This window comes from Dama dama, chromosome 26 (assembly GCF_033118175.1).
Source record: "Dama dama isolate Ldn47 chromosome 26, ASM3311817v1, whole genome shotgun sequence".
NCBI lineage: Eukaryota > Metazoa > Chordata > Mammalia > Artiodactyla > Cervidae > Dama > Dama dama.
The window spans coordinates 31,412,621-31,429,458 of record NC_083706.1 but is presented as its reverse complement, the minus strand read 5'-3'; the positions used below and the strand labels follow the sequence as shown (position 1 = coordinate 31,429,458).

Sequence of the window (16,838 nt, the reverse complement as noted above, 5' to 3'; positions counted from 1 at the left end):
TGTATCCTTTACACTTGATGTGCACTATAGTGTAAGCTAAGCACTGTTTTTGTGTTTCTTTTCTAGCTAGCCCTCAAATCTTTTTAGTCCTTTTTTTTTTTTCACTCATTCACCATTTAAAGTCTTTCTCTTCTACAGGAATAGAAGCCTCATAAAAAAATTAAAAAGGCATAGCAGCAGTCTTATTGGCTGCTCTGTTCCCAGCACCTGATATGGTGCTTGTAGCTTAGCAGGGAGGTAAATAAATATGTTTAAATTAGAAATAAAGGATGAAAAAAAAGTTGAAAAACAAGGAAGACAAAGTCACTGCTTGTATTAATTTCCTTTTCATTATAACAAATTACCACCAACTTGGTGGCTTAAAGCAATATACGTGTCCTTTTGGAGTTCTGAGATCACAAATCTGAAATCAGGGTTACTGGGCTACAGACAAGGTTTTGGCACGACTGGTTTATTTCTGGAAACTCTAAGGGGAGGTTTGTTTCCTTGTCTTTTTCAGGTTCTAGTAGCTGCTGTTTTCCTTGACTCATATTCCCTTTCTCTACCTTCAAAGCCAGCAGCATGAGATCTTCAAATCGCTCCATCTCTTCCATCATCACATCATATTCTCTTCTGATTATGATGTCTCTTGAACCCATTACAAGGACCACTGAGATTATGTTGAGCCCCAGTAATGCAGGATAATCTCCCCATCATAAATCCTTAATCCCATCTGTAAAGTCCTTTTTCCATACAAGATAACATTTCTAGGTTTCAGGGATTAGGGCCTGGACATATTTTGAGACATTTATCCAGTCTACCACAGTGCTCTAGCTTCTAAGACATGCAAAATACTCGCAAATATTTCCAGGGGTGCTATTTTGTATTATCAAATATCCAGTGAGACTCATGGACATTCTTCTTTTACCATTTTAGGACAAGTATTAGTCTACTAAAATATGCACTTCAGAGGGTAGGAGTCTTTTACACTCTGTTTAGTGTTGAATCTCATGTACCCAGAACTATGCTTGTTATACAGTAGACCCTTGGTAAAGATTCATTGAATGCTCGAAGAATAGACTTTATCTGCTGACTTGGATGGTAAAGAATCTGCCTGTAATGTGGGTAGACCCAGGTTCAATCCCTGGTTCCAGAAGACCCCCTGGAGAAGGGAATGGCATTCCAGTATTCTTGCCTGGAGAATCCCATGGACAGAAAAACCTGGGGGGCTACAGTCCATGGGCTCACAAAGAGTTGGACACAACTGAGCAACTAACACTTTCACTTCACTTTCACTTTTGGCATCTATCATTTATTTCCTCTTCTTTAGATAACCTCAATTCCTATTTGGTGATCCATATGGTTCTACAGAAGCTGACTCCAAAAATCACATGGTAAAGGCTAATTCATGTGGATCAATCCCATGGCCACAGCCACTGGCAGAGATGGGCATGGGCCCAAACTAATCCAATCAGAGTGAAACCAAAATAAGAATTTTTCTCTTCTGGACACAACTGAGGAACCATAATAGTTGAAGCCATGACCATCAAAGGTAGAGCAGAGGGGCAGAAAAAAACACATCATTGGTTTTATTCCTGAACCTCTGTATCAAGCTTCAACTGCAGCCAAACATACCTCTGAGTTTTCCAATTACATGAGAGTAAAATATTTCTTTTATTATTTGTGTCAAGTTGAACGTTCAGTTCAGTTCAGTTCAGTCTCTCAGTTGTGTCCGACTCTTTGTGACCCCATGAATCGCCGCAGCACGCCAGGCCTTCCTGTCCATCACAAACTCCAGAGTTTACTCAAACCCATGCCATTGAGTTGGTGATGCCATCCAGCCATCTCATCCTCTGTCGTCCCCTTCTCCTCCTGCCCCCAATCCCTCCCAGCATCAGGGTCTTTTCCAATGAGTCAGCTCTTCGCATCAGGTGGCCAAAGTATTGGAGTTTCAGCTTCAGCATCAGTCCTTCCAATAAACACCCAGGACTTATCTCCTTCAGGATGGACTGGTTGGATCTCCTTGCAGTCCAAGGGACTCTCAAGAGTCTTCTCCAACACCACAGTTGAAAGTTACTTACAGTGAAATAGTCTAAAACTACTAAGAAGTATCAGATATGAAAGATGAAAAACCTACAGAAACTGAACGAATAATTTTGCTTTGTTAATTGATAATAGAAAAGACAGGACACTCATGGTCTGTATCCCTGCCTCCAAGAAGGAATAGATGAAGAGGTGGAGGAAGCCTTAGGGCCTTTAGGTCACCCAGTTCAGTTCAGTTGCTCAGTTGTGTCTGACTCTTTGCTACCTATGGACTGCAGCATGCCAGGCTTCCCTCTCCACCACCACCTCCCGGAGCTTGCTTAAACTCAGTCCATTGAGTCAATGATGTCATCCAACAATCTCATCCTATTGTCCCCTTCTCCTCCTTCCTTCAGTCTTTCCCAGCATCGGGGTCTTTTCCAGTGAGTTGGCTCTTCACAACAGGTGGCCAAAGTTTTGAAGCTTCAGCTTCAGCATCAGTCCTTCCAATGAATATTCAGGACTGATTTCCTTTAGGATTGACTGGTTTGATCCCAGGCCTTGTGTTACACACTTGACTGTAGATCAAATCATCTTGGGAACTTAGTAAAAACAGCTTCCCAGCCCCACCCCAGGTATGTTGAGCCAAAATGTCTATGGGTGAGGCTCATAGTTCATTTTTAACAAGTTCCAAGTGACTCTAATGGGGTCACCCTCCTCAATGTTGGTGAACTAGACTTCTTGTTGGTAGAAGAGGCAGCCTAGCAGATATTGATGCTGATGCCAATCAGATACAAAGTATTGAATACATGTATGATGTCCTTAGAAGACTGTATAATCCTGTTTGAAGCCCTGAATTAAATACTTAAACTCTGCAGGAAGGTCTGACAGGCTCTCTCCTATTGTGTAAAGGACATCAGTTTGACCACTAGGTGCTTTTTGTTTTTCAAAATCTATCTGGTTCTTTGCTAGATTCTGGAAAGTTGATATGACAAGAGAGTGACAAGTAGATAAATGGACTATTATGGACTACCTTAAAACCTATTTATCTTCCTTTCTCTTTTCTTAAAGAGGGAAAATCAGGGGAGCTCCAGAGTTGGTGAATTCAAGAACTCAAAGTAGTCAAGGGTCAAGATTTTCTGTATTTTCACTTTGCCTGCTTAGTAGTTTGCTGCGCTCCTCAAGCTTGTTCTCTGAGGCTGTTTCCAAATGGCTGACTACGGTGAGCAGAGATTTGCACACAACAGGGACCACAGGCTATAGGGCAGACGAAGGCATGTCCTTCCCCCAAGTTCCTTTTTAGGTTCCTTTGAGAGTGAAGAAAATTCTCCCAGAAACTCTAGCAGCCACTCTCTTGTGTTTCCTTCGGCAGAACCAAGATCTGCCTGCCCTTTCCTAAACCAGACACCTCAAGGAGGAGGGAATGACCATGATTCTGTCCAACTGTGACTTACTCTTTGGGTGTCGGGGTGACCCACCACCCCTGAAGCACAGGATATCTAGGAGGGGGAAGGGCTTTGCAGGAAGATGAAGAGGAAGTGGGAAATGGTGTGGGTGGGAGGGTGTGTGATGGACACTTTCTAGCCCTTTAAATAGGAATTGATGCAAGAAGAGGAAGGATCTCCATCCAGCTGCCCAAGTGCCTGATCTACCCAATCTCTATAGTTGCCTGTTTTTTTCCTCCCCTTCAGAGCACTTATCTCAGTCCTTTTACCCTTTACACTTGAGTTATTACATGGAGATATTTTGTAAATGGATAAAAGTGGTTTTAATATCTGGCAGTGCAACTCACTAATTTTTTTCTTTATCCTTAGATTTTCCATAGCTGTAATAGTCCATTCTCTTTTCAAGATTAGCTTTAGAATTAGTTTCTCAAAGTTCATAAGAAAATGCTCTTTGGGGATTTGTACTGGGATTGACTTGAATTGACAGATATATGTGGAGAGAACTGGTATCTTTAAACATAGCATATCTATTTACCCAGGTTTTTTCCTACTGTTCTTTAAAACAGATTTCTAATTTCCTTCATAAAGGTCTTGTGCTTATCTTTATAGTTTTATGCAGCACACAAGGGAAGCAGAGCTGGGAGAAGGGAGAGAGAAAGAGCCATGGTAACATTGTTTGAATCTTAGGATCTAGCACAGCCTATAACCTGACAAATCTTGGGTCATTAAATTTCCTTTGCTTCCTAGTCTTGTCTGAACTCCATTTCTATTATTTGCAATTGAAAGCCTTCTGACCATGACATCAAAAGAATACACAGAGAAGGCAGGACGAAAGATTACAGGTGTTCACTGAATATTTATTATGTATGTAGTAAAAGCATCCTTCTTCTGCTTCTAAGATTTTTAGCCATTTAAGTCTGATAGGCAGCCTCTTCTACTCTTTCGAAAAATTTATTTTTAGCTGTGCTGGATCTTTGTTGCTGTGGGGATTTTTCTCTAGTTGTGGCAAATGGGGCCTACTCCAGTTGCGATGCTTGGGCTTCTCATTTCAGCGGCTTCTCTTGCTGTGGAGCAAGGGCTCTAGGGCGTTTTGTGGGCTTCAGAAGTTGCCGCGTGTGAGCTCAGTAGTTGCAGCTCCCGCGCTCTAGGGCACAGGATCAATAGTTGTGGCTCATGGGATTAGTTGCTCCGCCACGTGTGGGATCCTCCTGGAATTGAACCCATGTCTCCTGCGTTGGCAGGCATTCCTTACCACTGGGCCACCAGGGAAGCCCCACTTCTACTCTGACTCTGCCACAAGCCTCCTGAAAATTTCTTAAAGAGATTCTTAAATACAGGACAGAGACAAATAGTCTCCTAAAACCTTGTCTCCATTTTCCAGTAAATTATCTGTGGATTTGACCCTTCCTACGCAGAGGGTAAATGATACTTGGTAGATTTGGAAGCTAATATCATGTACTTTATAAATAACTGGAGTATTATCAGGGCTGCTACATTTGGGAAGCTGTACAATAAACAAGCTTAGCAGGTGCCATCCACACAGATGACAGAGTGAAACAGCACCCTCTGGAGGTGTGCAATATGTAATGTGTGTTAGTCACTCAGTCGTGTCCGACTGTGTGATCCCATGGACTGTAGCCAGCCAGGCTTCTCTGTCCATGGAATTCTCCAGACAAGAACACCATACCCTTCTCTAGCAATATGTAATACGCTTAGGTATTATTACTATGCATAATTCCTTCTGGAATCACTTTATGGAAGTCTTTAATTGATTAGAAATGAAAAGTTTTCAATGAAGCAAAGTATTAATAATATCCTATATTCTAGAACTTGTAATATCTTGAAAAAAAGTCCTTCCTCCTAAAGAATTACCAAAGGAAAGTTTTTTCCTGATTATCTTTTTATTATCATTGTAATAGGAGTGTCTAACAGATCTCCATTCATTCAAACAAGTGTTTGTTGAGTGGCTACTATGAACCTGGTATTGTTTTAAGTACTAGGGATAGAAAGAGATACCAGAGTGCAGATACCCTGCACTCATGGAGTTACCTTCTAATGGAATAGGCAGACAGTAAATAAACAAGCAAGTACTACTGTGTATAAAGAATGGCAGGTGGAGCTACACGCTGTAAAGAGAAGTGAAACATTACAAAAGGAGAAAACAGGAAGTGAGGACTTCAAGTGCAGGGGCTTTACCTAATGTAAGCCAATGACTTTCCTACCACACACTCTTACTCCGTCCCCACCCCTACCCTGTAAAAAAGCTTTGGGTTTAGGTTTCTCCTTTCCTTTTAAACTTCAGGATTTTCTTTCTTGAGGGGTTCCCTGGTAGCTCAGCTGGTAAAAAAGAAAAAAATCCACCTGCAATGCAGGAGACCCCAGTTCGATTCCTGGGTTGGGAAGATTCCCTAGAGAAGGGATAGGCTACTTACTTCAGTATTCTTGGGCTTCCCTGGTGGCTCAGCTGGTAAAGAATCTGCCTGCAGTGCGGGAGACCTAGATTTGATTCCTGGGTTGGGAAGATCCCGTGGAGAAGGGAAGAGCTACCCACTCCAGTATTCTGGCTTGGAGAATTCCATGGACTGTATAGTCCATATACTATATAGTTCATATTCTCCTTTCCTTTTAAACTTCAGGATTTTCTTTCTTTGTTTCATCCACCCCTAAAAACCACCCCCAAAACAAATACTGATATTTCCTGTGATTGTCCATAACCATTTGATTTATGTGAAAGGGTAGAAATATTGGGTTGGCCAAAAAGTTCATTTGGGTTTTCAAAACAAACTTTTTGGCCAACCCAGTATATCCAGAATATGAGGCTGATGAGAGGGAAGAAGCAGGATGACCCACATTTCCAGACCTGTCTTGGATATTTAGAAAACAATGTGTCTCTGAATACTACCCCCTCCTCTCCACCACCTCCACACAGAAATATCCTCCTTTCAAATGGACAGCAGTAATTCAGCATGATATAGTTGTTCTATATTTAAGGATAATCTAGAAGTATGTTGTCTCTGAAAAAGTTTATGCATTAGATTTACTTAGAGATTACAATTGAAACAGACATCCTCAACTGAGTCTTCCAAGGAACTCCTTGGGTGGGGTGTGTGTGGGTGTACTGAGATGAGAGTAAGAGGGGATGTTCCCTCTTAACTATACATGGGTTGGTACATTTTTCTGCCCTCCAACCCCATTTCCATGTGACTCTGATGGAGATGAGTGACAAGAGCTAATCTTTATTTGGTTGTGATCTCCCCCCCACCTACACACACATACACTCCATCCATGTTTTGGGAATGTCGTTGTTCAGTAGCTAAGTCATGTCTGACTCTTTGTGACCCCATGAACTGCAGCACACCAGGCTTCCCTGTCCTTCACTATCTCCTGGGATTTGCTCAAACTCGTCCATTGAGTCGGTAGTACCATTCAACTATCTCATCCTCTGTCGCCCCCATCCCCTCTTGTTCTCAATCTTTCCCAGTAACAGGGTCTTTCCCAATGAGTCAACTCTTCACATCAGATGGCCAAAGTATTGGAGCTTCAGCTTCAGCATCAGTCCTTCCAATGAATATTCAGGGTTAATTTCCTTTAGGATTGACTGGTTTGATCTCCTTGCAGTCCAAGTGACTCTCAAGACTTGGGAATGCAGTTACATGAATCATAAATGTTGCCCCACCCACCAGGAAAAGCTACAAGCTTGAACAGCTCCAACCCCAGAAAGAAAGGTCTTTGTAGGAGGTATTACCTTTGGCTGAACAGAAGCAATTTGAAACCAGTCCCACCAGTGTGACTAGGAGACAGATTCAAATGTCTCATAGGTTTCTCCAAGCATGACAGACACAAACAGCCAAGTTTCCTTCAAGGAGTCACAGGAAAGGTCAGCCTAGTCAAGAGGCAGGGGGACAACACCACTGGAAATCATCAGACATGTGGCCAGATAAGCATAATGTATGGGAGGTTGGGGGAAATGCCGTGAAAGAGTTTTGTAAAAATCATGGGGTGAAAGTTGAGCACAAAGAGGACATCTCTTCCCAGCCGAGGTGACATTTAAGGTGAGATGAGAGGGAAAACTTGACAGAGGGAAGGTTTAAGAAGGTGAACCTTTGAAAAATGTCTTAAATATTATAAGAAAAATTCCAAACTCTTAACAACATGGAATATTTATTAGGACAGAAAATATTAGATATGTGACTGTATCTCATACAGATTAAGAATAAACTTTTAATAAAAACTGTGACAACATATTTCTGGCCAATACTGCAATAGCCTATTTAAGTTTTATAACTGCCTGAATTAAGACAAAGTTATTCAGAAATTATAAAACAAAGCATCTCAAACTTTGGCTTCTCTGTCTTGAAAAGAAGGTATTACACAAAAATAACTAAGCTTACATACAAAGTGTTCAGGCATTCAAATAATGCTAAATTCTCTCATTTAGTCACAAGCTTATTCATAGTTACGGGGGAATAGGGACTAGAGGAGTAAACAAAATTCAGAAGAAACAATAGTTAAAAGTTGATTCTAGGGTTACCATTTGACTCAGCAACTCCATTTCTAGCTATACACCTAAAAGAAATAAGCATCCATAGAGAAGAACTTATAAAGTGATATTTACAGTAGCATTATTTACAGTAGTCAAAATGTGGAAACAACCCAAATTCCATCAACTGGTGAATAAATAAAATATGACATATCCATATTATGGAGTATTATTTCATGATAAAAATGTAAACCTTGAGAACATTATAATTTATGAAAGTAGGCAGTCATTGTATGAAAGTAGGCCACATATTGTATGAATCCATTCATATGAAAAGTTTAGAATAGGCAAATTTATAGAGAAAGAAAATAAATTAGTGGTTGTACACCGAATTGGCAGAATTGGAATAGGCTGGAATTGGAGGGGGTTAGAATGGAGAGTGATTGCTAATAGAAAGGAGGTTCCTTTTGTGGTTGATGGACATGTTCTAAACTTAGATTGTGCTGATGGTTGCCCAACTCGGGGAATGTACGAAATCCACTGAATTGTGTCCTTCTAACGGATAAGTTTTATGTATGTGGATTACATTTCAATAATGATGCTTTAAAATTTATCATATTAACTTTAGGCTAAAAACAAAAATGAGTTGGTCTTTATATTTACTTAAAATCAAGCATAGCTCAAATTAGATTAGACCATCCACACGTGTTATCTGCAGCTGTCTGTAAGAGAGAAGAAATGACTGACCAAAAAAGATGGGAGGAAGTTGTGTAAGAGAGACTTCATCCAGACTGTGGGGAATGAACTGACTGATGTTCACCAACAAAACCACCACTGCAAATTAAAGATTCTGGTTTCAGGATGCCAAACTCAGAGACTAGAAATTGACGTACAGCTTCCCCTGAAATCACTAGCCCAGAACATGTAATAACAGCTTCATGGGACTATGAAATACACACTCTGCAGAAACTGCTGTCCAACAAAGCAGAGAAATTTCAGTGAACCAGTTAGTTCTATATCCTTGTCCTAGAGTAAGAATTCAGGTACCAGACACTAGATAAAGTTTCCAGTGAAAAAATGTCAGGCCTAATGTTATTGAGCCTCAAAGTATATTATAAGATCACTAATGACCTCCAGTGGTTACAACTAAAATTGCTCACTTTGTGATGTATGAGGCTAGAACGTGATGGCTCACAAAGCAATTATGGATATAAGGGTTGGGTCTATTATTTTCTTATCTTGAAAGCTGCAAAGCTGGAGCCAAAGGAAACCTAACCAATGACTACCATAAGAATGTCCCTTCCCCCTGATTTTTAAGCATTGACTGAAGAGCCTCTTTATCTGTGACCTGTCTTTGCAGCCTCTTTCAACAGTCTGTTAATGGGAGAAGATGGCCGTCTCCCTCCAGTGACTCTTTCAGGGATAATCCATTATGGGCCCATGGATGCACAGAAAGCTGGCAGCAGAGAAGGTGAGTTCATAGGCAGAAGAGAAGAAATGGCTGACTGAAAGAAATGGGGTGGGCGGAAGGGTAAGAAAGAGTGAGAAGCAGATGCTAGAAACTAAAATTAGCCAGTTTGGTCTTGCACAACTCTTAGGCACTTTTGGGTAACTACCTAAGAATTCCAAAGGTTGGCCGGTCCTCCCAACCTCACCACTTCATGTAGTCTCCTCTGTGGGCTTGATGAAATCCCAGCTCTCTGACCCTTGGGTGAAAGGTTCACTCAACTGAGAAATAACAGTGTTCCAGAAACAGGATTCTATCACTACCCTTGTTGTTGCCCTAAGGCTTTCAGAGATTCCACAGGCAGACAAGGCCATATTTTGGGAGATGCATTCATCCTTATAAACACCTACCAGCCTGGCTGGATTCTTCAACCAGGCGTGCCGGAGGGCACTCTAGAATATCTTGGTTAGTCCACATATCAGAATACCTTTAATTTCACCAAAGACAGGCCATTCCTAGCATTCATCCCTCAAGCTATGCCATAAGTTGCTCTGAGAAAAACTAATGTCTGATATTTGATATGCTACTTAGCAATGTATCTGGTAATAACTAAGACATTTTAACCTTTTCAATACAGTGGCTAGCTAACCAACCCAAAGTACTAACTCTTGATTAGAACACTAGCTGCCCCTGGGTGTAATTGCAGTGAACACTTTCACATGTCACATCAGCCATGCTGGAGTATTTTAAAATAAATTACAGATATAATAGGACATAAGGGAAACAATTAAAACCCAGGACTTATTGTTAATAAGTAATCACTGCTGTACAAGTCCTTCCCATATTTCTAATTGTTGCTGCCATTGTCACTTCTCAGATAAATGGCAACCCGCTCCAGTATTCTTGCCTGGAAAATCCCATAGATGGAGGAGCCTGGTAGGCTACAGTCCATGGGGTCACAAAGAGTCGGACATAACTGAATGACTTCACAATTATCACTCATGTAACAAATATTTTGGAGGACCTACTTGAAATACCTTATCTGATAGTTTCAAGGAGAACTTAAAATACTAAGAGATTGTTAAAGATTCACTGGCTGAAGCTATTTATAACTTTTTGCAAAAACCAAATATCCCACTATGGTATGAAGGTGTTCAAGGTCCCCAAGGCTCCATTTCACACTCAAAGAGGAAGCAGCACTAGAAAAGATTGCTTATAAATCTTAAAATATCAATTGTGTTGTTTTTCTCTAGGGAAAATGGAAACTCTTAAAGGTTATATGAGCAATGTATAATATTTATTTTCTTTAAGACAAGTACATCATTAGGCTACATTTACCTTAGTTGTGATTTAGTGCATCGTAAAAAAATCGTGAATAAGAATTCTTGACGTTGCTTGTTAGTCCAGAGATCAAACCAGTGACTTATAAGAGCAACTCTTTCCTGAAAGAGCTACAAGTTGGGGGAGAAATGACATTTTCCTTTATAGTTCAATATATTCTAAGTTGCTAAGCAAGACATAAGCAACCTAACAACCTCACAGCTAATATTTGCTTTGCACGTTACAGTTCATAAAGCACTTTCACATTTTAGTAAGGGTCTTTCCCTTCAGCTTAAACTGCTTTTTATTCAGGGATGCAGGCAAGCCCAGGCTTGCTGGGCAGGCAGGTGGAAAAGGCTGGTGGGGACATAATTACAGAGACGCCCAAGGAGGGCCTAAAGAAGTAATGAATCCTCGCTCTTGTTTCTACCTAAACTAGTGTGGTACGGAGAAACAGATCCCAAACATTTCATCTTGAAAATACATACCAGCTACTTGCTTAATTGTGAAAACAGGGCTATGTGGAGTAGGTGTGATTTTACTAAGCCAGAGTCCTACATTTTCCTAACACCCACCAAAATGAAAGTTAGTAAATATTACTGAATAGCCTTTGTTAGGAGTGTCTCCACAAAAGACATACACCAGGACCAGTGTGCCTCCAAACCAGGACCTCAGTCCAGGTTGGCTTAGATGACATACATAAACTCATGGCTATTACTACTAGTCAGGCTTTGCTCCCAGCCTGTCTGGTCTCTTTATTTTGTGAACAAGCCTGGGCCACGCTTGAGCTCTGAGTACCCAGGCAGCCGCCTTCTCCATGGAGGCCTGGCAGAGCTGCCTGGGCCATCCAGTGACTACCTCTCAAAGGAGGGGGAATCCTCAGGCCCCAGGGAACTGTGCAGTAGGCACAAGAGGGAAGACAGAATTAAATACATACACTAATGCTCTCCACACCAAAACACCACCCTTACAGCAATCAGGGTGTGTCCTGGAGGTTTCGATTTTGTTTCCTGAGGTGTAAACAGGACAAAAGTGGGGGCAGGTCTTGTGCCTTCCATAAAACTGGAGTTGTGAACTGGGGTGAAGAGAGAATATCTTTGGGGCAGACAAATGTATGTTCATTTCTGTTTAAAGTGACACAAATACTAAGTTCTTACAAGCATTTATTTCAAATATGGTAACATGAGACCCAATATATCACAGTAAACGTCACCCTAGAATTTAATCTTATCTTATTCTAGAATATGTGACTCACCTGTCGATTTAATGACTTGTTGCTGAAAGGTGTCCAGGCACTGAATCTTGTGTGGAAGCTCTCCATTTCCAGGCTTTCCCTGGGAGAATTCCCAGCTGACATCTCAGCAAATTATTTTTGTCCAATCCTAGAAAATATACATCGATTTCTATAAATGTTTAATTAAGATCACCTAGATCCAGTATATCAATGCTGTCCTTATAGGAATAATAGGATTACAGCAATTCATCTATATAGATTTTTTATATAAATATAATTAGAAATATATATATATCCATACAAATATGTACAGGGAGTTCATGAACTCTAAATCATTGAAATTATTCTCTCCTCAACTACTTGCACTGAAATATGAATCCAAACCAGAGTTGTTTTTTACTTTGCTGGGAAACTGACTCAAAAATTGGAATGATTCTTTACTAGCCATGAATACTGACTTTTTCTTTCTCTGCGATCTGAATGGCTCAAAGAGGATGCACCCCACCAGCACCCTACCCCTACCCAAATTTTGAAGGCATAAGTCAGAGGATAAGGAGAGAAAAATTAGACTAATATATTAATGATCTATTGCTGCATGGAAAATTATCCTAAAATTTAACAGCTCAAAACAACTGTTATTATTATCTCAAAGTTCCTGGGGGTCAGAAATCCACACACAATCTAGTGAGGTATAGTATTGTTAAGGTACTAGATCTGCCATTACAAAATACCACAGATTGGGGGGGGGAGATGGGGCATGAACAACAGAAGTTTATTTTCTCACAGTTCTGGAGGCTGAAAGTCTAAGATCTACATGCTGTTTCTGGTGAGGCCTCTCTTCCTGTCTTGCAGCAGCAGCCTTTCTGCTGTGTTCACACAAGGCCTTCATTCTGAGCACATGTGGGTTTGGGGTGGGGGTGGGAGTGTGCTCTGGTATCTCTTCCTCTTCTTATAAGGACATCAGTCCAATTAGATTAAGGCCTCCAACCCTATAAACTCTTTTAACTTTTATTACCTCTTTATAGGCTCTATCTCCAAATACAGTCACACTGGGGGTTGGGGCTTTGACATGTGGGTTTTATGGGGACATAATTCAGTCCATAAGGGGTCCCTCTGCTTCACAGTCTCCCATAGGCTGCAATCAAGGTGTTGGCCAGGACTCCAGTCTCATCTGAAGGATTTTTTAAATTTATTTGCCTATGCCAGGTCTTCCCAGTAGCACGTGGGATGTTTGATGCGGCATGGGGGATCTAGTTCCCTGACCAGGGATCAAACCCAGGCCCCCTGCATTGGAGCATGGAGTAGCCACTGGACCACCAGGGAAGTCCCTCCTCTGAAGGATCTGTGGCTCATTCATGTGGTTGAAGCCAGGTTTCAGTTGCTCATGAGCTGTTGCGTGGAGGAATCCCTTGTTTTCCTTGCCACATGGGCTTCTCCATAGGGTAATTCATATGGCAGTTGGCTTCCATCAGAGTAAGCAAATGAAAAAGCAAGAGAGGACACACAGAGGGAAGCACAGGTTCTTTGTAACCTCAGAAGTGGTATCCCATCACTTTTGCTCTATTCTATTAGGCAAAAGAAAGTAGCTAAGTCCAGGCCACATTCAAGGGGAGCGTATTATACAAGAGTAATACAGTCTACCACAGTTAACCCTTTGGGTCAACTTCCTTCCCTTCCTATGTGCAGAACATACTCATCCACTCCCCAAAGCAGACAACCCTAAAGTTCCATCTCAACAATATTTTCTTTTATTTTTCATCAATACTTTTAGCTTAGATTCCAGGAGATAGAAATGATTCAAAGAATGTCATGATAACAGTCATGACAGACCAAGATACACTCTTGACCTACAGATCTTTGAACTAAAAAGAAAAGTTATCTGGCCTAGCCCATACACACACTATGCGTGCGTGCTCAGTCATGTCTGACTCTTTGTGACACTATGGACTGTAGCCCACCAGGCTCATACGTCCATGGGGTTTACCAGGCAAGAATACTGGAGGGGTTTCCATTTGCTACTCCAGGGGATCTTCTTGAGCCAGGGATGGAACCCAGGTCTCCAGCATTGCAGGCAAGTTCTTTACCACTGATCCACCTGGGAAGCCCCCATACATACAAGATACATATAAAATGGTAGAACAATTAAAGGATAACTGCAATAAGTATTCCCATTTGTAAAGGATAAGAATGGTATATAAAAGAGTTAATCCATAGCAATTCTGAGATCCTGCTGTAGAAGGCTGGATCTCGATTGTCATTTTTTAGTCTCAATCACATTCTCTTTTAGACCATGTAGGTGACTCCTTTGACAATACTGATTTCTTAATATTTATTTAAAATTATTTGAATTCAGGCAGTGCTATGTTCACAACTGTTTAGAGACTTGTCTCTGTCTTTCTGTATAGTCAAAACTATGGTTTTTCTGGTAGTCATGTACAGATGTGAGAGTTGGACAGTAAAGAAGGCTAAGGGCCAAAGAATTGATGCTTTCGAACTTTGGTGCTGAAGAAGACTCTTGAGAGTCCCTTGGACAGCAAGGAGATCAAACTAGTCAATCCTAAACTAAATAAATCCTGAATATTCACTGGAAGGACTGATGCTGAAGTTGAAACTCCTATACTTAGGCCACCTGATGTGAAGAGCCAACTCAGTGGAAAAGACCCTGATGCTGAGAAAGACTGATGAAAGGAGGAGAAGGGGGCAACAGAAGATGAGGTGGTTGGATGGCATCCCTGACTCAATGGACATGAGTTTGAGCAAGCTCTGGGAGATAGTGAAGGATGGGGAAGCCTAGCATGCTACAGTTCATGGGGTCTCAAAGAGTCGGATACAACTTAGCCACTGAACAACAACTGTGAGCCTAATCAGACTTTCCTTGGGAAGAACCAAACTCTAAGTCTCTTCTTCTTGAGATATGCTCCCAGCTGTGAAAGTATATGCTGGGTACCACCTTATTCCATTCAGAGATCCTATAGTGCTGTGACAGCCATTTTCTTCTTGACTCGGTCTTGCTGCGATGCCGAGTTTTAAGCAGCCTTTGTTTCTCAGAGCATTTCTTTGTTGCTTCTCTGCTGGTTGAATGTGCGACTCCGTTGCACCCCCACTCAGTTGCAGGTATCTGAGTTTTTTTTGTTGTCTCTGAATTCCTTTTCATTCCTGCTTGCAAACCAGACAAATTTTTTCTTCTGAGTTCCTTTAATTCTGGTAGTACCTTAGCAAATGCAGCCAGTAATAACAGACTCATTATAATAAGTCATTTTCTACCTCTTTGCATAAAGTATAAGCTTATTAGATATATAATATGCCCTTTAAGCTAGTCTAGAATATAGTTCTACAAATTTTTTTGGTGACATGGATTGCTAACAGTCCAAGTTCCCAAGAACAATTTCATGCTGCTATATTGGATGTTAATGCCACATATTTTGGAATATATTGATACTTGTATGGCAGTACCCTACTCCTGGAGCCAATATTTGTACCTACAAAACACTTAAGGAAAAAAATCAATTGAACTTATTCAAGAGAATAGAAAATTGGGAATTATTTCCAAGTTCTTCTATGAAGTCAACATAACGTTAACACCAAAACCCAACAAAGACCATATAAGAGAGGAATATTATAGGTTTATTATCGTAAACATAATCCTATAACAAAAATCCTAATCAAAATATTAGGACACCAAACACGTCAATATATGAAAAAGTTAACATATCACCACCAATTTGGACTGATTCTTGGAACATAAATTTAGTTTGATATTACAAAATCAATGTACTTATCATTGATAAAACAAAGGAGAAAATCATAAAAATCTCAGTAAATACAGAAAGTGCATTTTTTCCAGCTGTTCCATATGGCATGGAGGATCTTAGTTCCTCAACCAGGAATCAAAACTGTGCCCCTGCAGTGGAAGCACAGAGCCCTAACCAGTGAACCACCAGGGAATTCCCCCAGAAGTGCATTTGATAAGCTTCAACTCCTGTTCGTAACAACAATAAAAATCTTACCAATCTAGATGAACTTGGATGAAACTTTGGGTATACTGGGATGGGGTAATTGTATGCTGCTTGTGAAAGGCATGTGAATCATGACCAGAGGGTGGGATGTCGTATATTGTCTGTAGCTATGGCCAAGAATAATTCCTCCCATCCCAGTTCTTCCATCAAGAAGTAGAGTCTTATTGACCTTCTTCCCCTTGTATCTGAACTAGCACTGCCTTATTTTAACCACTAGAATGTTGTAGAAGTGATGGTTAATGACTTCTGGTCCTAGGCCTTAAGACTTGCTTTCTCTTTTGCATCTGGAGATGTAGCTTCCATGTAAATAAGCTTAGACTAGATTAGAGTGAGGAGAGACCACATGAAAAGACAGAGGTTGAACCCAGCCCCCAGATTTCAGCCACCCAAGTCAGAGTACCTGGTGTGTGAATGAAGCCAACTCAGGTATTCCAGTTCCAACTGAGCTCCTAGGTAAATGCAACCATATGAATGACTCCAGCCTATAAAAGGAAGTAGAGGACTTACCTGGTGGTACAGTAGATAAGAATCTGCCTGCCAATGCAGAGGATATGGGTTCAATCCTTGGTCCGGGAACGTTCTACATGCTGCAGAGCAACTAAGCCTGTGTGCCACAACGACTGAGCCCTCACTATTGAGCTCCAACTACTGAAGCCTGCAAGCTCTGGGGCCCAGACGCCACAACTACTGAGCCTGAGATGCGACTACTGAAGCCTGTGTACCTAGCGTCTGTGCTCTGCAACAAGAGAAACCACCACAATGAGAAGGCCACACACCACAATGAAGAGTAGCCCCCACTTGCCACAAACAGAGAAAGTCCAAGAGTAGCAATGAAGACCTAGCACAACCAAAAATAAATAATTAATCATGAAAAAGAAGAAGTGTACCTGCCCAG

At 41.1% G+C, this 16,838-nt stretch overlaps 1 protein-coding gene across 1 annotated transcript in view; it reads right to left on the bottom strand.

Moving 5' to 3' along the window:
• Window positions 1–16,599, bottom strand: part of ECT2L (epithelial cell transforming 2 like) — a 66,830-nt gene extending 50,231 nt beyond the window's left edge. The window contains exons 1-3 of the mRNA XM_061130187.1: window positions 16,451–16,599; window positions 11,949–12,075; window positions 10,712–10,824 (exon numbers count right to left, since the gene is read on the bottom strand). Coding sequence (XP_060986170.1) covers window positions 10,712–10,824; window positions 11,949–12,050 — 215 coding nt within the window. The 5' untranslated portion in view covers window positions 12,051–12,075; window positions 16,451–16,599. The remainder of the gene's footprint in view (window positions 1–10,711; window positions 10,825–11,948; window positions 12,076–16,450) is intronic.
• Window positions 16,600–16,838: the final 239 nt, after the last annotated feature.